The sequence below is a fragment of the Phaenicophaeus curvirostris genome, chromosome 28 (genome assembly GCF_032191515.1).
Source record: "Phaenicophaeus curvirostris isolate KB17595 chromosome 28, BPBGC_Pcur_1.0, whole genome shotgun sequence".
In the NCBI taxonomy this organism is placed as follows: domain Eukaryota; kingdom Metazoa; phylum Chordata; class Aves; order Cuculiformes; family Cuculidae; genus Phaenicophaeus; species Phaenicophaeus curvirostris.
The window spans coordinates 3,081,673-3,104,343 of NC_091419.1; the positions used below are offsets into that span (position 1 = coordinate 3,081,673).

At 55.2% G+C, this 22,671-nt stretch overlaps 1 protein-coding gene across 12 annotated transcripts in view; it reads right to left on the bottom strand.

Annotated features, from left to right (window-relative positions):
* The window catches only part of TCF3 (transcription factor 3), a 95,880-nt gene extending 78,753 nt beyond the window's left edge, over window positions 1–17,127 (bottom strand). For 7 of the 12 annotated variants that reach the window (XM_069878061.1, XM_069878059.1, XM_069878056.1 and 4 more), the window contains exons 1-2: window positions 11,591–11,744; window positions 3,743–3,815 (exon numbers count right to left, since the gene is read on the bottom strand). In XM_069878061.1, the coding sequence (XP_069734162.1) occupies window positions 3,743–3,815; window positions 11,591–11,668 (151 nt within the window). In that variant the 5' untranslated portion in view covers window positions 11,669–11,744. Of the gene's footprint in view, window positions 1–3,742; window positions 3,816–11,590; window positions 11,752–17,075 lie in introns of those variants that run through there. The other 5 variants (XM_069878052.1, XM_069878055.1, XM_069878050.1 and 2 more) reach the window with 4 other exon arrangements.
* Between the last annotated feature and the right edge of the window lie 5,544 nt (window positions 17,128–22,671).

Here is a 22,671-nt window from a genome sequence, read left to right on the forward strand (position 1 = left end):
TTTGCATTTGGGGCACTTTCATCACTGTGATTTTCTAATAGCCCTGTTTCAAATATCTGTGCTACTTCCCAAAGTCCATCTGGTAAATAAGGAAGAACCTCATCTTGGCAAGTGGGGCATTTTGGCTGGGATTCATCAGTCACTGCCGTGCCTCCTTCACTCCCAGCCTCCCCTTGGGAGGGAAGAGTCAAGTTCACGGCTCCTCCGGAAGGGGAAAAAATAAAAGCTGCATGCTGCCCCAGGATTTCCCCCAGAAGGAGAGAGAGAGAGGAATAGTGGGAGGCCACAAATTCACATGTCTAAGGGTGGGCAGGAGCATGAAAACTCAATTTTTTTCTGGCACGTAAGACAGTATCAGTTTATTAACCTGAGATCCTGCACTATGGTGTACGCTACTGAGCTGAGACCGAAGCCCATCAGTGTTTGCTTCTCCCTTCCAGGCAGAAGGACAGTAGCAGAGGGGGAAAGCTGAGCTATACTTATCAGGAGTGTGGGATACCCATGGAACACAAGTGCTGGAAAAACGCAAGGCAAATTAACGATGAAGCGCAGGTCTTCCTGCAAGGCAAGAAGATTTAGGGAGCTAATCTGCAGGTCCAGATTACAGTACTGCTACAAAGACCCTCAGCAAGTCCAGGTCCCCAAATCCAAGCGCCATCTGCTCTTCACCCTCTGACCACATTAGGATCGATGACAATTCGACTTCAAATCCAATTTGGAGCTGGATGGCTGGCTGTGCCTTTGGGGATGAACCAGTATCTGATTGTACCTTGCTGTCAATTACTGAATGATGCTAAACCAGCATCAACAAACCAAGAAAACAACCACTTGCCGCTATCCAGGGCTCAGTTTAGTCACCTTGGGCCTTTCTACCATATCTAGTGCATCACTCTGTGGGCACATCTCCTTAATGCCTTTCTGCAGCGATTCACCCCACCAGCAAAAGTCATAGAATGGTAGAATCATAGACTGGTTTGGGTATGAAGGGATCTCAAAGCCCATCCAGTTCCCACCCCCTGCCATGGACAGAGACACCTCCCACTGGATCAGGTTGCTCCAAGCACCATCCAACCCCACCTTGAACACCTCCAGGGATGGGGCAGCCACCCCTGCTCTGGGCAACCTGGGCCAGGGCCTCCCCACCCTCACAGCAAAATATTTCTTCCTAAGATCTCATCCCAATATCCCCTCTTGCAGCTCAAAACTGTTCCCCCTCATCCTGTCCCTGCACTCCCTGATCAAGAGCCCCTCCCCAGCTTTCCTGGAGCCCCTTTCAGTGCTGGAAGCTGCTCTAAGGTCTCCCTGCAGCCTTCTCTTCTCCAGGCTGAACAACCCCAACTCTCTCAGCCTGGCCTTGCATGGGAGGTGCTCCAGCCCTCACATCATCTCTGTGGCCTCCTCTGGGCTTGCTTCTACATATCCATGTCCTTCCTCTGCTGAGAACTCCAGAGCTGAACACAGTATTCCAATCAATCGTCAAACTTTGAGGACCACCAAGCCAAAATGCAGAAAACCTGCCCCTACTCTCCAACGGGAGGCGGATGACTCTGCTGCTGGAGCACAAGGCTCCCCCTAAACCAAGCCCTGAGCTGCATTTCAAACCCGGGATGCCCCGGGAGGACGGAAGAGCCGCTGTGGAGTACCGCGACCCAGCCAGCAGCGATTGTGCAACAGCCTTAGCTCAGTTGTATAACAACAGTCCTGGTTTGATGAACTGCTCACAGCCAGACTCAAAAAGCAACAGCCCAGAGGAAGGGTGGTGTCAACATTACCTTTCACTCACCCGAAAGAAAAGAAGAGCGGGGGGGAATAAAGGATTTTGTGTTGTTTCGGCTGCTGCAGAGCCAAGCGGAGGGAGTCCGGCTGCAGCTCCTTGCTGGCCAGCACTGCAATCCTGGCAGCCAAGGCAGCCTCCAAGCAGGAAACGGATTAATGCGCGATTGCTCCGTTACTACTCTCTCACCAGTGTGTAGCGCGTCTTCACTGGATTATTTTAACAGCAAAAAGTCGCACACAGGAACACTCACTGGAGCAATCAGCTTCCATCTGGGTTAACCCAACCCCTCAAATTCCCTTCAGCGCCCACTCAACAGCTTCCTTCCATGCAAAAATATTTGCTCAAAACCATCTTGATGTGCAAACAGCCCGATCTGAACACACCAAATTTCCCAGGCAGGAGCAGGGCAAAGCTCACCCCTCCTGTCCTGCATCTCCAGGTTTCCCCAAGCGCTGCCCCCCTATCCCAAAATCCCACCCCAGCCTCCAGGATGCTGCCTGGTATCAGAGTCCAGACGTTCCACGCAGCCAGGAGTTTCCCCGGACAGCTTGAGTCAGCTCAGGGCAGAGAAGGTCAAGTCTTAACCATCCGCAAAGCATCAGCGTGTTACAGCAAGAAGGACAAATGATCTGAGCTTCCTGCATGCCAGGGGCTGCAGCGAGTACAGCACAGAGCAGCTTCCCCAGGCATCAAAAGCTTGGCACGGCACCACGCCGTCCGCTTGGCCGGGGAATTCTCTGCTTCAGCCTCAAATTAACCAGCATCGCATTTCCCCATCAGACATCTAAAGCTACGCTACCCTTCAGAGGCTCCTCTTGCAGCCGGATCACCAGCCCGCTCCTCCCCGCAGACGCCCTTTGATGTTGGCACCCCTGGCTCATCCTCAGCATCCCGGCTGGCAGAGGTGCGGCCCCGCAGTGCTCCTGGAGAGCGGGGCTGGCTGCTGGCTTCAGGAGCCTCGTGGCAAGGCAGGACAGGCGAGGCGAGGCAGGGCAGCACCCCAAAAGCACAGCAGGGTCCAGCTCAAAGGCTGGTGAAACAACTCCAGCCACCCTTGCTGCCAATCACCTGTGCTGCCTGCAGGAATCTGGCCACAAAGGCTTTGGAATCACAGAATCACCAGGTTGGAAAAGACCCACTGGATCATCGAGTCCAACCATTCCCATCAAACACTAAACCGTGTCCCTCAGCACCTCGTCCACCCGTCCCTTAAACCCCTCCAGGGCAGGTGACTCAACCCCCTCCCTGGGCAGCCTCTGACAGTGCCCAATGACCCTTTCTGTGAAAAATTTTTTCCTAATGTCCAGCCTGAACCTCCCCTGGTGGAGCTTGAGGCCATTCCCTCTCCTCCTGTCCCCTGTCCCTTGGGAGAAGAGCCCAGCTCCCTCCTCTCCACAACCTCCTTTCAGGCAGTTGGAGAGAGCAATGAGGTCTCCCCTCAGCCTCCTCTTCTCCAGGCTAAACACCCCCAGCTCAAAGGTCCCTTTGGGAATGCCAAGATCCCACCTACAGGCAAGGAGCTGCTGGAGGGGCTGAGTGGAGCAGACACCAAACTGCACCAGAGTCACCTTTTGGGCAGCTGAGACCAAGTAATTAACCCCCATCACTGTGTCTCCTCAGGGACGTACAGCAAGAGACACCGTTTGGCTGCAGACACACGTTTGCCTAAGCGGCTTAAGAGGAAAGCATTGACTGTCTGCCCTCAAGTTGCTTCAATCAGTGCAGTGAGAAAACCACCTTCAGCTCAGGTAGCAACTTTTGAACTGGAGATGGGAGAGCAAGAGCAGTTTTGCCTACGCAGAGACATGTGGAGCAACAAGAAAACCTTCCTGAGAAGACCACCACCAGGAAAATCCATCACACACACCTACAGAAACCCTTCCTTCTGGGTCTCTGGAAGGCAACACACATTTATCGCAAGAAACATTACGGTGTAAAGAAAGAAAAACATAAAGATGACAGTACCTGATCCTCCAAACTGAGTGCTCGCTAGGGTCGTGGGTCTGTTTTTTCCATTAGCCACTGGCAGGGGAAACATCTAGAAAAACAAGATGAGAGAGAAGGGAAGAGAAAAGAGATTTCAGTATGTTGGTTTTACTGTGCTGCTGCAAAGGGGGGCAGCTTGGGCAGGCGGGGAGGGGGAGGAAGGGGGAAAGAGGGTTGCTTTATTGATGCAAAAACCTTTCCTCTCCTCGTGTCCCTGCTCCACAGCTCAGCTGCGGGAGGGAGAGGGGAGCAGCGCAGCTGGGCGCTGACATACACACACATTCCTGCGTGCATAAACTTCTCCTGTGTACACAGCACGGCTGGTTCCGTAGGTGCAACTGAAAACCATCCAAGAAGCATCACTGCCGTGCTGAAAGCCAACAGTTCCTCCCTGTACTTATCCACCGAGGCACAGACTAGAGGGTGCCCGTGGAGCCATGGAGAAAGGCTGACTCCATTCATAAAAAGCTAGCAGAAAAGTGACAGCACCGCTTCTGAGATAGAGTCCAACAGTAGCTCTCCACGACTAAACCATCCCCAAGCACCTTGTCTGCCTGTTTTTTAACCCCCCTCCCCAGGGATGGGGACTCCACCACCTCCCTGGGCAGCCTCTGCCAGCGCCTAAGAACCCTTTTGGTGAAGATTTTTTTCCTAATATCTAATCTGAACCTCTCCTGCTGAAACGCGCCTGAGTAGGACACAGGCAGAGATGACCAAGCCCAGGCGATGCTCAGCTTGACAAATCCTCCAGCCTCATGGAGCTGCTGCCACCCTGCTGTTTTGGGGGTTCTGTCAGCACCATGACCTGGTGTCCAGTAGGAGAGGCTGCACCAGGAGCAGTATTTAACTCACAATGAGAAAGATTAACATATTTGACAGGATGGGTCGTTCTGGGTGCTTGTTTGCTGTGCTGCTGCAGCTTCAGCATCACAACTGATCTCCTTCTGCCTGGGAGCTTCCTCAAAAACATCGCGTACCCCATCAGTTAACCTGTATAAATATTTTTAATATAAGTTGGGACAGTTTCAGAAGCTGTTATTTAAAAATTTATATGCACCTGCGTACAGCAGAAAGGAAAAACTAATTCTTCTCCACGCAAATGGAGCTCCAGCCAATAAAACAACTGGTGGGAAAACGCTTAGTGAATTAACATTTTAATATCCTTTTACTACTCGGCTCGAGCTACTTTCACCACAAAGTCATTTGAATTTTTATTATTTTTAGCTTTGCGATGTCTGAGAAACTCAAAAAGTTTAATGCTTTGAAGATTAAACAATGTAATGGCACGAGAGCCTATAGAAAAGCAGCACTTCATGCCCTGACATAGCTGGTGTCTGGCTGCGGTCAGGAACATTCCTTTGTACAAAACCGTCTGCCCAGCTTTGTTTTCACAAATGCTGGAGAAGGAAAAAAAAAACAAAACCAAACCCAACAGTTAAATGCGGTGGAGATGCAAAGAGAGTAGTTTAGAAAGCGATTGCCAGTCAAGAAGAGACCACAAATTTGGGATCATATATATGCATGCACACATCGTGTACGCGTTATGCGAGTGTATTTAAATAAAGATTTAAGCAGTGTTTAGGTCTCAGCCCGCGTGTGGACAGCCAGTCCTGCCAGCAGACACCTGCCTTCCAATAGCTTTGCCCATCCTGCTCCAACGGGAGCCTGGCAGCCAGAGGGGCTCCCGCTGCCCCTCCAAAGCGAGTTGTCCACCCGAGGGGCTCCAGCGCTGCCCCCCATCCAATCTGCCTTGTTTCCTCAGGCTAGAAAACAACAACAAGCCTTGCTGGCACGCTGTGCCTAACCTCCCTCCATCCAAAACACTTTTCCTGTCCCCTCTGCCTTGTTTTTTAATGCAAAGACCACCAAAATGACTAAAAATGGGATTTACAAGGCTGATCCCACCTAGGCTGCCCCCCAACTCCCTCTTCATAAGGTAGGGAAGGAGATGAAGTGGGTAGAACTCCCCAAGTGGCAGCTCTGCAGGTACGAGAGGAGGGGTGGGATGCATAAACACAAGCAACAACAACGATGAAGCAAGTGCTGCTGGCTCTTTTTCCACAAGCTTTTCTGCTCGATACTTGCTGATGCTGAAAAACCCAAAAGCGCAGAAAATGCACAACCTTGTTCCATTGTGTCTGCTCCAGCAAAGTAGGGGTCCCCTCCACCACCTCCCCCCCCGCCTCAACCTGCTTCCAAAGACATTTCATGACTGACGCAACACCTTTCTGCTCTCCTCCCCAGGGGATTTGGGAGTCACAGACCCCTTCCTGCACCGGGAATCAAAAGCAGGGTGATGCCAGAGACAGGGGAACCCCAGGTTACCCCTCACCTCAATACAGGCTTCAAACAGGTTTCAAACACACTTTATCGTTTGCCACCTCCAGAAAGGACTTTGTTGTTTTTGGTTTTTTTTGTCTCTTGCTGGCAGCTCATTTTTCCACTGGTGTGGGCTGAAGCTGATGGGGTCTGCTGCCTCGAGGAGCGTGGTGCGAGTCATACGTGAAGTGCCGGCTGCCTTCGCTGGCGGGTGTCACTCACAGGCAAAGTTCATCCACCCACTGCAAATTTCCTTTACTGATTTTAAATGCTGCTTTAAAAATAAATGGGGGGAGGGAGAAGATGAACCAGAGATGACCTGGACTGGAGGGACACAGGCATTGAGAAGGGAACCCAGCATGAGTACCTGAGGAGCTGGAACTGGGTCATTACTTGGCCTTTGCTGGATTTGAATAACGTAGATTTTAATAGTTAGGTAAGATTCCCATCTTAAGTCATTGTATTTGGTTTCTCAAGTCCTATCTCCAGCTCCCCGACAGCCGACAACAACTTCTGTCCCCGCATAGCTCAACTCCCAAAGAATATGTTCTCTCCCTCTATTTCTCCTCGGTTAAAAGACGCAGATCCAGTGTACAGGCAGAGCTGAGCACCCGCACCCAAGGAGGTCAGAGCTGGGGACCCCACACCTTCCACAGCCAATGGCTAAACGAGAAAGGGAATTTGCCAGACACAAGGAACAATACTCAGCAGTGTTGCATTTATTGTGTACTTTTACCAGGGCAGCAGCATTTTCACATTAACTACCTCTTTTCACTGCCCCCGCTCCACCTTATGAACTCCAGGCTGAGCCAACCTCAGGCCTGAACTCAAAACCCGAAATCTGTTTTGCAGCGCTGAAAGTATCCAGCTGTAAATTCAGGGAGAACAGGGAATTCGACTCAATAAGCCTCGCCAGCAGGATATTTTATACGTGTTCATTTAAGACAGACCTTCCTGACTACAGCCCCAAACGTCCACTGCAGTGGAAAGTCAACCTTTACGTCTGCTTCACTCTAAACAAACATGCGAGTTTTATCATGGAAGTGCAGGCACCAAGCAGGGCGCAGGGCACGGCTTCAGCATCCTCGGCGAGGGCAGAGAGAGCTCGCTCGAGTCCTGCTGCACAGTGACAGCCTGCTTTTCCCCTGCAGATCCACGGCTGGGGCCACGAGGGCTGGCACACAACGCTGGCGGAGAAATCAGCCGGCAGGTCCAATGCGACTGCTCAAGCCTCTGCCCACCCTGCAACATCTCACCACGCTAGAAACCCACCCTGACAAGCGGCAGCTCCGCAGCATATGGTTAATACTCTGCTAATAATCATGGCTGTTAACAGCATTTCATTTCTGCCAGAGACCGAGGCTGGCACGCAGCCGCCTGCCTCTATCTAGCTTGGCAGGCGCGCTCTGCAGCACGGACGCCCCCGCTTCATCCGCATCCCACCCAGGGCTGCTCCATCCCAGCTCTCCTCGTGCCATGGGGTGCCCCTGCCCCCTGGGCACCCCACCCCAGCTGGGATACCTGCCCACACCTTCCCACAGCGCAGCACGGGTCATCCCTGGAGGTGTTGAAGGCCAGGTTGGACAGGGCTTGGAGCCCCCTGATGCAGCAGGAGGTGCCCCTGCCCATGGTAGGGGTGTTGGAACTGGATGGGCTTTGAGGTCCCTTCCAATTCAAACCACTCTGTGATTCTATGATTAATATGTCCCTTCCAAGCCAATGATTCTACAAACGTCACAGCATAGCATGGCCAAGATGATGCCTGGGATAGCCACAGCAAGTCCTCATGGACAAGCATCTCCAGCTGGTAGCTCTAACCATCCACAGCCTGCACTCATCAGACCAAGCTGCAAAACCTGGCAACCCCCAGCAAAAGGATAACACACCAAAACCTAAGCCTAATAAATAGGTTAATCCGCCAACCGGAATTAATAGGTGGGATGCCTTCTCGAAAGCTCTCCTGCAGATTGGCGAGCAGTGGAGCCCTGCCAGGGAGCGGTGGTGAAGGAGAGATTTCAAATTGCCTGCACTTTGGGGCAATTATAAAAGGCAATTTGTTCAGAGGCAGAGGGAAGCGTGCTGCCGCAAGCACCCAGAGCAGCGATCAGACCACAAAGCTGGGTGTTTGGCTCCAGCTCCCTTAGATCCAAATTACTGATTCCTTTGATTTTTACCCTTATTGGCAAATTACACTGGCACAAATCTTTGGGCAAGGGCTTTGCAGCTCAGTAATGACCCGATGTATTTATTTGTTATAGAATAATCATGAAATGGTTTGGGTTGGAAGAGACCTCAAAGCCCATCCAGTTCTACCTCCTGTCATGGGCAGGGACACCTCCCACTGGATCAGGTTGCTCCAAGCCCCATCCAACCTGGCCTTGAACCCCTCCAGGGATGGGGCAGCCACCACTGCTCTAGGCAGCCAGGGCCTCCCCACCCTCATCGTGAAGAATTTCTTTCTAATATCTAATCTGAATCTTCCCCCTTCCAATTTAAAGCCATTCCCCCTCATCCTATCACTCCCATGGAGGAAAAAGTCATCCTGCCCCAGCTTTCCTGCAGCCCCTTTCAGTACTAGAAGCTGCTCTAAAGTCTCGCTGGTGCCTTCTCTTCTCCAGACTGAACAACCCAACTCTCTCAGCCCATCCCCATAGCAGAGGGGCTCCAGCCCTTGGATCATCTCTGCAGCCTCCTCTGGACCTGCTCCAACAGTTCCATCTCCTCCTTATGTTGGGGATTCCAGAACTGGACACAGGACTCCAGATGAGGTCTCAGAAGAAAGGAACAGAGGGGCAGAATCCCTTCCCTCACCCTGCTGGCCACACTTCTTTTGATGCAGCCCAGGACACGGGTGGTTTCTGGGCTGCAAGCACACATTGCCAGCTCTTGCCGAGCTTTTCATGAACCAGCACCCCCAAGTCCTTGTCCGCAGGGCTGCTCTGAATCGCATGAGACACAAATCTCTTTTCGTGTCTGTAAGGTCCCGTTTACAGCACGTCTCACAACCCTGCCATTCACTGACCCCACCAACTCCAGCCTGACTGTGCAGCCCCACTAGGAACAGACCTTAAACCTCAGCCACTGCACAGCAAACCCAGCACAGAGCTGGACCACAGACTGCTAGGGCTGAACATATTTTCCCTAGATAAAAAGGAATTGAAACACTGATCCGAAGCAAATGCTTCCAGCTGCTCTGGATCCCTCTCTCTAGCCTTCCCTCCCATCTACTCTCCTGGTGAGGATTAGCAGAGCAATGCTCCGCTCCTGCTTATTCAAAGAAAAATATAAATACACTTGAAAGAGCCAGCTTTGTGGTCAAAAAAAAACCTGCATCCCAAGGACACAAGGGAGAGCAACCCACGGAACAGCCTCTTCGACAGACCCACACTGTGCACAAGCAGCCTGCGATGCCAGGGTGCAGAGTGTCTACGAGCTAGGAAGCTTTTCTGTTTTAGCTACTCATCCGTTGGGAAAGATGTTAACATTCCCTTTATGCAAACTCAGGAGAAGGGCGTGCGGAGATGAGGGTTTGTGAAACAGATCTGGCTCCAATCCAGACTGCGTCAGAGCCCATCGGCCAACTTATCCTGGAGGGAACGTCTTCAAATCATTTGCTGGCAAATGACATTTGCAGGCCCTGATCCTGCAAGCAGCCGCCCCCGGTGCCGCTGCTGAACACGAGAGCCTTACAGGAACACAGAACAAGTTCTGATCGCCCCCAGGTACACACCGGCGTAAGAGCATTGGAATTGAACCCCAATTCAACTGTTAGGTGCAGATTAATCTCCAAGGACAGAAATATTTGTGTATAGAGGGAACAGGTCAGGACCTCTCCAGGGAATACAGCTCTGAGCATGCAAATGAGGATGGTTCGTTACGTTTGAAAATAAGGTCTCGGGGCTTTTTTAAAGCTTTAAATGGTGACTGAGATTTGATTTTTTCCTAAGGAGGGGGAAAAAAAGCGAAGTGGGAGCTGCTGCAGCCCTGTGCGGGGAGCAGGTTATGGGATATTCATCCAAAGCGCAGTTCCGAACCCCGCACTCTCCGGGGCAGGAGGTGAGGAGCTCCAGGGCTCCTGCCAACCTGCAGGATCGCTGAGATGAGCCAGGGACAGGCAGCCAGGCACCGCTCCCTTAGCATATTCTGCTGTTTTTAAACGTGCCCCATCCCTGCAGTGCCCCTGCCGATGGTAAAACTGCTGCAAAACCACATCACTGACAATGCAACCAAACGAGCCTCCCAACAGAGGCACCAAACTGGGAGAACTGGGCTACTCCTGCAGGAGAATTGCTCTTCGGGGGACTGGGAGACACCACCACCGACCCCTCCAGCACAGAGCCTCGCCGGGACAGGTACAAAACCCAGCTGCATAAAATGTTCTATTTTTCATTGCTAAACCTTTTCTGCTCGGGTGCAGAGAAGCAACCAAGCCTCAGCACCTCCCACCAGCGCAAGAGGGACCAGGACAGGGGGTGCCACTGCTTTCCCCCTCTCTTCCTCCCTTCTCAACAGGACAAGAAAATCAGCCCAGCAGGACCATGGGCTTCACAACACCAGACAGCCCAGAGCCACTCATGGTTATTCCTCCTCGCGGAGCTGGTTTTTTTTCTATCTTCACGGTACATTTGCTTATCTAAAAAGCAAGACACATGTTCGGAGTGCAATGAGGGTGCAGCACACGACAGAGAAACCCAACAAAGTTATTTTCTTTCGAACACAAGCTCTCTCCTCTCCGAGTCACCTGCCAACAACAGCCAGCACCGGCGTGCTAAGCGTACGGCCTGGCACATCGCCGACCCTGGACGGCAGCACGGGTGGACAAACCTTCGGCTCTTATAACCAGAAGGGACTTCTCCTCCCTCTGAGCTGCACACACCCTTCTAGGGGAACTCTTAGGTCCTGTTTCTTCAAAAATAAGCAGCTCCTAAATGCAGTTAAAGGTTTCCAGGACACAGAAGAGCAGAGCGTGGGGAACACAAGTGTCCAACAACTCCTGCAAAAATAATGCGCCGGAGAGCTTGGACACATTTCAAACTGTGACAAAATAACCTGTGGGAGCAAAAGTTTAATAGTCTGGATCTGGGGAGAGGAAAAAAGCTCAATTAATCAGCTACTGAAGTTACATCTTTGCTCCAGAAACAGTCACTCAGCCCATTTTGTGGTGAGCATTTAAACAGAGAACACAAGACTCCGTTATATTTCCCCAGAATTTCCCATCCGAAAAACCCCAGCCCACCTCTCTGCAGGGAAACAATACACGGGTGAGGGGAAGGAGGGGGAAGAAAGGGGGTGGGGTGGGGGGAGCAGAGGCTTCGCTTTAACTTGAAAATAAACAAGTTGCAGCACATGTGCACGCACACAAACACGGCACATCTGAAACCCATCATGTCCAATTTACAGGCTCACATTTCCTCCCTTCTGCAGCTCCAAAGCTGCGCACAAGCAGAACCCCCCAGGGTTTTAAAGCCCCCCCCACCCCCCCCCCCAAGCCCAGCCGTGCTCCCTTACCATACTGAAGTCCAGCAGGTCACTGAGCTCTTTGTCTGTCCCAACTGCAGCCATTCTCTGCTGCTGCTGCTGATTCATACTCCCACAGCCTCACCAGTGGCAGTCCTGGGGAAAGCGAGGGGGAGGGGAAGGAGATATTTTAATGACTAGAGCAAACTACCCACCCCATTGATGAATATTTTAAAAAGACAGAGCTGAGAAAAGGGGGGGGAAAAATATAAAAAAAATAAATAAAATCCTTTACGCCACTCCAGCATCCAACCCCAGAGCACAGTCGGAGTCCTCACATAGCACCCCGAGGCTGGAACAAGCGCTCTATTGACCAGACACACTTGTATGTTAGTTTTTTGCTGCCAATTCCACTAGTTTGGGGCCAATTCTGGTCCTGGCGTGTGGCGAACGAAGAGAGGGGGGTGGGAGTGAAAAAAAAAAGAGTCAACTCATTTATCAAAGGGTTCAGGCAAGTTATCACTCAGGCGCTTGTCTGGCTCAGCTCGCCCCTCGCCTTCCCCACACCCGCTCCCCGCAGGAGCCTCTTGTCCTTGCTGAGTTTTGTTTAAAAAGAAGTGGAAAAAAAAAAAATAATAAAGGGCTGGGTTTACAGCTTTTTCCTTCGGGCTGTGCAGCACCTGCAGCTGCTTTTTCAGCGGCTGGATTTGTGGATGCCCACAAAGAGAACTGAACCTCGACAGACCCAAACCCCCCCAGAACCGAACCGCTCCGAAAAAGGGACTAAAAAAAAAGCTAATTTTTGTTTTTCAGAGAGTTTTGAAAAAAATAAAGCCCTCCAGGCAAGCCCGCGAGATCAGTAAATATTATTCTTCCCAATTTTACAGGTTATTATTTTTCAAGGGAGGTTGATCTTTTTGGCCAGCTCACTCTGATAGAAAAATATTTCTTCGGGAGGAAGGGAGGCCTGGGATGAGATAAAAGATTCCCTTTTTTTTTGGCTTTTTTTTTTTTTGCTCTTTTAGGAACTCATTCATGGTTACAAAGGGCAGCTGGCCAATACATTTAACTCATTAATCATACAGTTAAAAAAAAAAAAAGGAGGAAAAAAAAAAAAGAAGAAAACTCCACACGATCCGGAGCATTTGCAGGCTACGCCGGCTCGGCCACCACATTTCAATGAAGTTTTAAAGTGCTTAAATCAGCCCAGACTGTGAAAACCCTTCGCCACTGTAAAAATGAGCCAGGGGATTTTTTTTTTGGCTTTTTTTTTTTTTTTTTTTGCTTCAAAAAGCCATTTCTTTCTCTGCCACCCATGTGTCTGGGCAGCGTTTGCAAAGCCGCTTGTCCCCTCCGTCCCCGTTGGCCCTCAGGAATGGGGGAGAGGGGTGGAGACCTCCCTCCAGCTCCCCAAAATCCTGCATCCTCGCCCACATCTCCGACAACTCCAACCCCATCATCACCCCTGGAGCTTATTTTGACACCCACACCCCCCTTTTTGAACCCTGAGCCCGCCCCCGCTCCCAGACCCAACGCCTGCAGCTGGGAATGGGAATGATGGGAGGGCAGGTGCCCCCCTCCAGCACCCCCAAATCCCACATCCTCGCCCACATGCCAGGCAACTCCACCCAAAACTCACCCCCGGAGTTTATTTTGACCCCCTTTTCATACCCTGAGCCCCTCCAGGACCCAGCACCAACAGCTGGGAACGAGGGGAGAATACCGGGGTGGGGGGCAGGTGTCCCTCCTCCAGCCCCCTCAAACTCTGCATCCTCGCTCCTGCACATCACCCACATCCCAGACAACTCCACCCCAAATTCATGTTGGGAATTTACTTTTACCCCCTTATTTTTAACTCCAAGCCCCCCCATCTCCAAGGACCCAACACCTGCAGCTGGGAATAGGGAAGGGGACTGGGGGGGGGGGATAGGGGGTGCAGGTGACCCCCTTCAGCTCAAACCTCACATCCTCCTGCAACAACTCCATCCCAAACTACCCTGGGAGTTTATTTCTACCCCTCTTTTTGAACCCCAAACCCCCCACCCCCAGGATCCAACACCCATGGCTGAGAATGGGGGGGGGGTGGAAACATGGGTGTCCCCTTCCTTCCTCCCCAAATCTTACATCCTCGCCCCCCCCATCCCAGCAAACTCCACTCAGAGAGTTTATTTTCACACACACACCCCCTTTTTGAGCACTGAGCCCCCCCTCTTTCCCAAGCATCTGTGGCTACGAAGGATTGGACCCGCTCCACCCCACAAAGGCTGTGGGGAACCGAGCCCCCCCCCAGCGCCCCCCATCCCTTCCCAAGGGACAAAGGGGTTGCTGAAGTTTGAGGCAAAACCAGAGAAGGGGGACCCCCCTTTCAAGATGTGCCCCCCCCCAGCAAACAGGGTTCGCTCCCACACAAGGTGCCCCCCCCCGCTCCCACCCTGGCAAACAGGGGACCCCCCCCAAGACATCTCCTCCCAGCAAACCGGGACACCCCCCTTCCCCTAAACCAGCCCCCCCTCCCTAGCAAATGGGGCTCACCTTTCCCAAGACCACCCCCACCCTCCAGCAAATGGGGGACCCCCCCCAAAACCAGCCCCCCCGCCAACTATTGATTCCCCACACCCCCCAGCACATGGGGGTTCCCCCTAAAAACAGCCCCCCCGACAACCAGTGATCCCCCCCCAACAAATGGGGCATCCCCCCCAAAAACAGCCCCCTCCAAACAAACGGGCTCCCCCTCCCCCCCAAAACAGCCCCCCAAACAAACGGGGGATCCCCCCAAAAACAGCCCCCCCAAACAAACAGGGCTCCCCCTCTCTCCCAAAACACACAGCCCCCCCAAACAAACGGGGGATCCCCCCAAAAACAGCCCCTCCAGAGCAAACAGGGCTCCTCCTCCCCCAAAAAGCAGCCCCCCCCAAACAAACAGGGCTCCCCCTCTCTCCCAACACCCCCCCCAAACAAACGGGGGACCCTCTCCTCAAAACAGCCCCGCCCAACAAACAGGGCTCCCCCTCTCTCCCAACCCCCCCCAAACAAACGGGGGACCCTCTCCTCAAAACAGCCCCTCCCTCAAACAGGGCTCCCCCTCCCTAGAAACAGCCCCCCCTAAACAAACAGGGCTCCCCCTCTCTCAAAACACTCCCTCCCAGCAAACGGGACCCCCCCAAACAGTCTCCCTAAACAAACGGGGGACCCTCCAAACAAGCAGCCCTCCCCAAACAAACAGGGCTCCCCCTCTCCAGAAACAGCCCCCCCCCCCCCCAAACAGACGGGGGACCCTCTCCTCAAAACAGCCCTCCCAGAACAAACAGGGCTCCCCCTCAAACAGGGCTCCCCCTCTCCAGAAACAGCCCCCCCCAAACAAACGGGGGACCCACCCCAAACAAACAACCCCCCCTAAACAAACGGGGACACCCCCCCCACCAAACAGACCCCCCTGGATAAATGGCGACCCCCTCCAAACAAACGGGGACCCCCAAACAAGCGGGGAGCCCCTCCAAACAAGCGGGGAGCCCCAAAGAAGCGGGGACCCCCATAAACAAACAGGGACCCCCTCAAACAAACGGGGAGCCCCTCAAACAAACGGGGAGCCCCTCAAACAAACGGGGAGCCCCTCCAAACAAGCGGGGAGCCCCATAAACAAACGGGGACGCCCTCAAACAAACGGGGAGCCCCTCAAACAAACGGGGAGCCCCTCAAACAAGCGGGGACCTCCAAACAAGCGGGGACCCCCAAACAAACAAGCGGGGACCCCCAAACAAACAAGCGGGGACCCCCAAACAAACAGGGACCCCCTCCAAACAAACAGGGACCCCAAAACAAGCGGGGACCCCCTCCAAACAAACATGGACCCCCCCCCCCCTCAAACACGGGCCCTCCCCCCCGCCCCAGCAAACTTTGCGCTGCGGACAATGGAGCCGCCCCCGCCCCCCCCCCCAAATACATGGAAGCGCCCGGTGTCCCGCGGCGCCTCCGGGACCCCGACCGTCATTTTCCTGCTCTTTATTACAATTCCGATCGGTTCATCCCGATTGTTTTTACCTGTTCCGGGCAGGCGCGGGGCGGGGGGGGTGGGGGGGCAGCGCATGAAGGAGGAGGAGGAGGAGGAGGAGAGGGGGGAGAGGGGAGGAAGGGGGGGACGCGGCGGCGGGGCCGGCGGCGGCTCCTATTGTTCTCGCGCCGCCGGCGGATACAATGCAGCGAGCGGCGCGATCGCCCCGCACCGGGCGGCGCGTGCGGCCCCGGGACCGCCCCCCCCCGGCTCCTCCTCCTCCTCCCCGCGCCTCCCCCGCTGCCGCCCTCCCAGCCCCTCCCTCCCCGTCCCTCTCCCTCCCTCCCTCCCTACTTCCCTCCTCCTTCGTTCCTCTCCCTCCTCCTCCTCCCTCCCCTCCCTCTCTCCCTCCTTCTCCCTTCTCCTTCCTCCTGCTCCCCCTCCTCCTCTCCTCCCTCTCTCCCTCCTCCTCTCCTCTCCTCCCTCCTCCTCTCCTCTCCTCCCTCTCCCTCCTCCTCTTCCCTCTCCCTCCTCCTCTCCTCCCTCTCCCTCCCTCCTCCTCTTCCCTCTCCCTCCTCCTCTCCTCCCTCTCCCTCCCTCCTCCTCTTCCCTCTCCCTCCCTCCTCTCCTCCCTCTCCCTCCTCCTCTCCTCCCTCTCCCTCCTCCTCTTCCCTCTCCCTCCCTCCTCTTCCCTCTCCCTCCCTCCTCTTCTCCTCCTCCCTCCTCTTCTCCTCCTCCCTCCTCCTCTTCCCTCTCCCTCCCTCCTCTTCTCCTCCTCCCTCCTCCTTCTTGCTCCTTCTCCCTCCTCCTTCCTCCCTCTCTCCTACTCTCCCTCTCCCTCCTCCTTCTTGCTCCTTCTCCCTCCTCCTTCTTGCTCCTTCTCCCTCCTCCTTCCTCCCTCTCTCCTACTCTCCCTCTCCCTCCTCCTTCTTGCTCCCTCTCCCTCCTCCTTCCTCCTCTCCCTATCTCTCGCCTCCCTCTCCCTCCCTCCTCTCCCCTCCTTGTCTCCCTCTCCCTCCTCCTTCCACTCTCCCTCCCTCCTCTTCCCTCCTTGTCTCCCTCTTCCTCCTCCTTCCCCCCTCTCCCTCCTCCTCTCCTTCTTTCTTCCTCTCTCTCCTCCCTCCTTCTCCCTATCTCTCTCTTTCCTCCCTCCCTCTCTTTCCTCCTCCTTCCTCTCTCCTTCCACTCTCTCTCTCCCTCCTTCCTCTTCCCTCTCTCCCTCTTCTCCTTTCCCCTTCCCTCCTTCCTCCTCCCTCTCTCCCTCCCTTCTCCTTTCCTCCCTCCTTCCTCTCTCCCTCCTCTCCTCCCTTTCCCTCCTCCTCCTCTCCCCTTCCTTCCCTCCTCCTCCTCCTCCTCCCCTCCCCTCCTCTCCTCCCTCCCCCTCTCCCTCCTTCCCCTCTCTCCCCCCTCCCTCTACTCTCCTCCCTCTCTCCCTCCTCCTCCCCCTCCCAGCACCCCATCACGCTCCTCCCCACCCCTTGTATCCCTCCGCCATCCCCTGCTCCGTCCCCCCAGCCCCCACCCCACTGTCCTGCAGAGCAGCCTCACGTGTTGCAGTGCGGCGGGAGCGCTGTGGCAGTGGGAAGGGGGGTGTTCTGCAACGGGGGTCCCCCCCAAGCCAACCCCGGAACGGGGAACTATGTTTCCTGGCGGAGGGAGACAGGCGGACGCAGCACCACGGAGGCGTGGCGGGAAGGGCCGTGACGACGCGGGAGATCGACGGATCGAGCGGCGGGCGGTGTCCAATGAGAAGCCGCGTCCGCTCTGAGTGGCAGCCGGCGCGGCCAATCAAGGGCGGCCCTCTCCAGGCCCCGCCCACCGAGCGCGGGGGCGGACGCTGGTTGACGTCGCCGCCCGCAGCTGCCCCGCGCTTGGGGCCCCCGCGGGGGGCGAGCGGGCGGGCGGGTTTTTTTGCCGGCCGAGCCTGGGGCGCGGGGCTGAGGCCTCCCGCCCCCTCGCTCCTCCGCCGTGGGCTTGTCCTTCCCAGGGCCTGCCCTGGCGGGGCACGGGGGCTGCAGCCTCGTGGGGAAGGGGGCGAAGGCGGCGGTGCCCGCGGTGCGTGGCCCATTCTGATACAGACCCCGTGTTTATGTCCCCGCCTTCACGCCTTCCTGCCCGTCTCCCTGCTCTGCCGCACTCAGAAGCCACTCGCTGCGTGCTTTGTGTTACAGAGGCTGGGAAAGCCCTCTAGAACCTCATCCAGTCCAACCACCAGCCCAACATCCCCATCCCTGCTAATCCATGTCCTGAGGTGCTGCATCCACGTGTTCTTCGAACCCCTCCAGGGATGGAGACTCCCCCACGGCCCCGGGCAGCCTCTGGCAGGGCTTCACCGCTCTGTCAGGAGAGATGGTTTTCCTCTATAAGGTCTAAACCTCTCCTTGAGGCCGTTTCCTCTCGTCCCACCACTTGTTGCGTGGGAGAAGAGCCCAGCACCCACCTCGCCACAACCTTCCCCTGGCACCCCAGCAGCTTCTTTGTCCTGCATTGGTTGCTCGCTTATGGTTTGAGTTAGAAGGGACCTCCAAGCCCATCCAGTTCCCCCCCTGCCGTGGGCAGGGACACCTCCCACTGCATCAGGGGCTCCAAGCCCCATCCAACCTGGCCTTGAACCCCTCCAGGGATGGGGCAGCCACCCCTGCTCTGGGCAACCTGGGCCAGGGCCTCCCCACCCTCACAGCAAAACATTTCTTCCTAAGATCTCATCTCAATCTCCCCTCTTTCAGCTCAAAACCATTCCCCCTCATCCTATCCCTGCCCTCCCTGATCAAGAGCCCCTCCCCAGCTTTCCTGGAGCCCTTTTCCCTACTGGAAGGAGAATGGGAGAAGGAAGCCAGGAGCTGGGGCTCTCAACTCAATGTTGCATCCCTGTTCTGGTCAGGGTGCAGCGAAGAGCCGGTGTTTTGCACCCAGTTCAATTCGTTCCAGCAGGTGTAAAAGTAGAGGCAGGAGCTTGCGAGTGTTCGCTCACCCCATCCACACCACCATGCGAGGGAGGCTTTGAGGAGGAGCGAAGCTGTCACTCCGCGAGGCGGCTCTCATTTGCCTGGCCCCATTCTGCAGCCCGGCTCCTGGGCCAGCTCTTCCCTGGGCCTCCAGGCCATTTGGCTTGTTTTCTAAAAACAGAATTTAAATGGGGACGGCGACCAAAGTCATCTCCTGACATCGGCATGGATCCTCCTTGGGGGGTGAGAACAGCCTTTAGGCTGATTTTGCAAGGATGAGGATGTGTCTGGGCTGGCAGCGAGGTCCTGGTTGTGGTCCAAGGCGTGTGAAGGGGGAACCACTGGCCACCAGCTTGCAAGCAGCCATCCGCACCCCTCCAAGAGGAGGGGACAGCAGTTCTCATCACAACCGCGAGTGCTAATAATGTACAACTAATAAGTAAGTAAATGGAGCTGAGGTTGTGTCGTAGTCCTACAATATCAAGAGCTGTGGCTTAAATAAAACGGTTTCACAATGATTCTTGGAATACTTGGGGTTGGTGATGCCAGGGGAAAAACCCGTTGTGTAGTGGAGGCTCCAGGACAGGCGTGGGCTGCAGGAGGCTTGGAGGCCATCCCTCATGGGCTTGTTATTTTCTGGGGCTCAGCTCCGCTTGCTGGAAGGGGAAGAGCCCGTCCATCCAACACTCCCTCTTTTGAGGAACAGCGGCTGGTGTTGCAGAAGCATTTGGTGTCTTTGAGAAGCTGGAAGCTGGAGGTAAACCTGGCCGTGCTGGTGAGGCTGGAGCAGCCCAGCCACTCTCTGGGCATCCAGTGTGAGCCCCAGCAAGGAGCCTTCAGCTCTACCCGCTCCGGATTGGCCATTGTCTGCCACCTCCTGTGGAAATGAGCCCCTTGGTTAATGGGAGTCATAATCACAGAATCATAGAATGGTTTGGGTTGGAAGGGACATCGAAGTCCATCCAGTTCCATGAGCAGGGACACCTCCCACTGGATCAGAGGCTCCAAGCCCCATCCAGCCTGGCCTTGAACACCTCCAGGGATGGAGCAGCCACCACGGTGTGGCTGGGTACGGCACTGCTTGCTGGGACCCAGTCCCCCCATTTGGAACCCAGACTCTTGCCCCATCTATTAATGACCAGGGATGGTGTGTGAGAGCCACTTGCACCGCGAGGGACATGGTGTCCTGTGCAGAAGAGATGGATGGGCCAGGACCTCCCAGCAGGGCTTGTGGCTGCACAGAGTCCTTGCACCAAGTCCCCGTACCCCTAAAAATCAGGGCAGCCCAAAGAGGTCCCCTTGGCGTGGGGGTCGGTGGGAGGCAGGACAAGGCAAGCATGTCCCCCATGGATCCAGCCCCCCAAGCTCTCTCTTTGTTCCAGTTTCAGGGAGGTAAAACAAGCTGGGAGGTGCAGAGCATCATTGGTTCCTGTCACCGTGGAGGATGCTCCCGTGGATGCTTGTCCCCAGGGCCAGCTCATCAGGAGTCCTGGGGTGAAGGAGACAGTGGGAGCTCAGAGCTTCGCTCTGTGTCCAGGCGACTTTAAGGAGCAAGTTTGAGTTCATATTTGCATTTAGTCACAGTGTGAGTCAGACATTCCAGCCCCGGCTGCCGAAATGCCTCAGCTCTGACTTCTGATTTCCCACTGCAGCCTCAAGGGTTTGGTTTTTTTTTTCCTCTTTTCTTCTTTTCAAACCCCCCCCCCCCCCCTTTCCCTTTCTCCTCTTTTTCTTCCCTTTCTTGCCTGCCCTTTCTGGCAGGTCAGACTCCTGTGGGAGTGGGACTGGCCCTGAGTGCAGGGCAGCCAGGATGCTGCAGGAAGGATGGGGCAGAGCAATGGTCCTGGGCATCCAAGAGAGTTTGATTTTCCCTGCAGCATTGGGGAGGGGGGGTTAAACCCCACCAGGCAGTTCAGCTGTGAAGAAGCTTGAGTCAGGGAACCCCCCCTTATCCCACCAGCAATGGTTTGGGGGGACACAGGGGTGGCAGGAGCCTCAGTAAAGCCATCAGCAGCTTTTGGCTGCCCCAACCATTGCAGTGATGCCCCAGCACAGAGAAAAACAGGGGGAGAAGGGAGAGGAAATGGGGGAAACCACCACGAAAAGCCTCTCGGAGCCTCTTCTCTGTGGCAGAGCACATGTTTGCATGGGTTTATTTGTCCTCAGCAAAGTGCCACTTCTTGATTTGTACCGGTTTTAATTAAAAACCACCCAGAGTTCAGCCAGCGCGGACCAAGGAGCTGCCTCCCCTCTCCGTGCCCTCTCCCCCAGCTGCTCTCTCGCCTTCCTCCTGTAGGCACCCAGAATCAGGGCCCGCGGGAGCATCGAGGATGCCCAGCCCAGCCCTGGGGGCTGTGGGACCCTCACACCGGGGACTGGGGGAAGAACATATGCCGAGTATTTGGCCAGAGAAGCAGTTTTGTTTTTGGTTTCCTGCATGATGCATTCCACATGGCGTTGCATCACGCACAGCTGTTACATCACTTTAGCCAGGAAATTTAAAACAAGTGGCCTCGGCTGGAAATGGTGGGTTGGTTCTTATTTATGGACAACAACAACAACAGGGAGAGAGGGGGGGGAAAAAGCCTCAAAAATTTATTTTTTTTTTCTTCTTTTAAAATCCGCCCATCTCTCACATTACAGCGACTCCGTCCCCAGCTCCCTGTGAGGGTGCAGCAGTTGGGCTACAAGGGGATGGGCTCTCGGCTTCGGGCTTGGCTCAGGCTCTCCAGGCGGCTTAGCCAGTGGTTACAAACCCTTTGGCCACACTGTCCCCCTCTTTTCTGAGGGTGTCCTCTCCTTCCCAGCCACCCTGTGGCACCCACAGGGTGCTCTCTGGCTCCTGGCTGCCCCATGGGGCTGCTCCTCATCCCTGTGCATGGATGTTTCCTTCACAAAAGGGCAGGCAGATGCCACCAGCAGCACCCCAAACCCATCCTTTTATATTAGTGGCTGCCCCCAGCGGCCCTCCACAAGGCCTGCTGCTGTTATAACTCCTGAAGGTGAGTGATGGTAGTGAATATCCCCCATGGGACAATCCAGAGTGCCATGGTAGATCTGAGCTCGTCACCGTGCTGGGGCTGCCCACCAGCATGTCCTGCCCGTGTCCCATGGGGACCAGCCCTCAGCACAGCCCAGGGGGACAGTGGTGGAAGCGACGTGTCTGCCTCTCCAATGTATTTCACTCCTTTCCTTCCACCTGTGGGGGACAGAAGTGATGCCAAAGGCACAATATTCTCCTGCCTTCAAGTAGAGCCTCTTTTTCTCTTTCTTCCTCCTGTCTTTCAGACACAGCGTGGAGCAAGGACACCAGTGGCCCTGACCCCCCAGGTGCCCATCCCGAGGGTCCCCATCGCCAGGGCCAGCAGGATGGACCCCATCACCGATCAGGTTCAGCTCCTGTGGGTGATGGCCCCACAGGAACCCACGCCGGGGCCGCATGTGTCCCCAGGGTCCCATGGGTGGGCAGAAGTTGGCTTCAGCAGGAGCTGCTGCTTCACATCCCCATCTTCTTGGCCTCTGCAGAGCCTCCAGACCCATTTGCAGATAGGGAAATGGAAGCAAAGGGAAGGGAAGCAGCTTTTCTGCTGGAGCACAGACCTCAACGGTGTGGAGTGGCCATTGAGCATCTCCACGGGCACCTGCCAGGAAGGGCCACATCCCATCCGGAGCAGCAGTGGGATGGAGAGGAGGCACTGAGGGGAACGGGGCAAGTCCCAGCCCCATCTCCAGACCTGCTGGAGAGCTGGGCCCTGCAGAGGAGCACGGCTGCTGCACACACCTCCGCTCACCTCTCAGCGCCGGCAGAGCCGGGATGGAAAGTTCTCAACCACACATTGAAAAGCTTCAGGGCAGCTTGCTGGAAAATTCTGTGGGGAATTCTTCTGAGTGCAAACCCCCTCACTCTGTGCAAATGTTGAAAAATGCAAAACTGCTCCATCAAAACGCTGCCCTGCTGCATCAGTGATGACAAACGCTCTGGCCACCTCCTGTTGCCACCATGCTGCTTCTCTCTATCATTACACCCAGAACAACATTTTCCAGCCCATCATCCCCAGACCACTGGGTGCTGATGGGACCCCTGGGAAATGTGAGGTCATGGAATCATAGAATCATGGAATGGTTTGGGTCAGAAGGGACCTCAAAGCCCATCCAGTTCCACCCCTGCCATGGGCAGGGCCACCTCCCACTGCATCAGG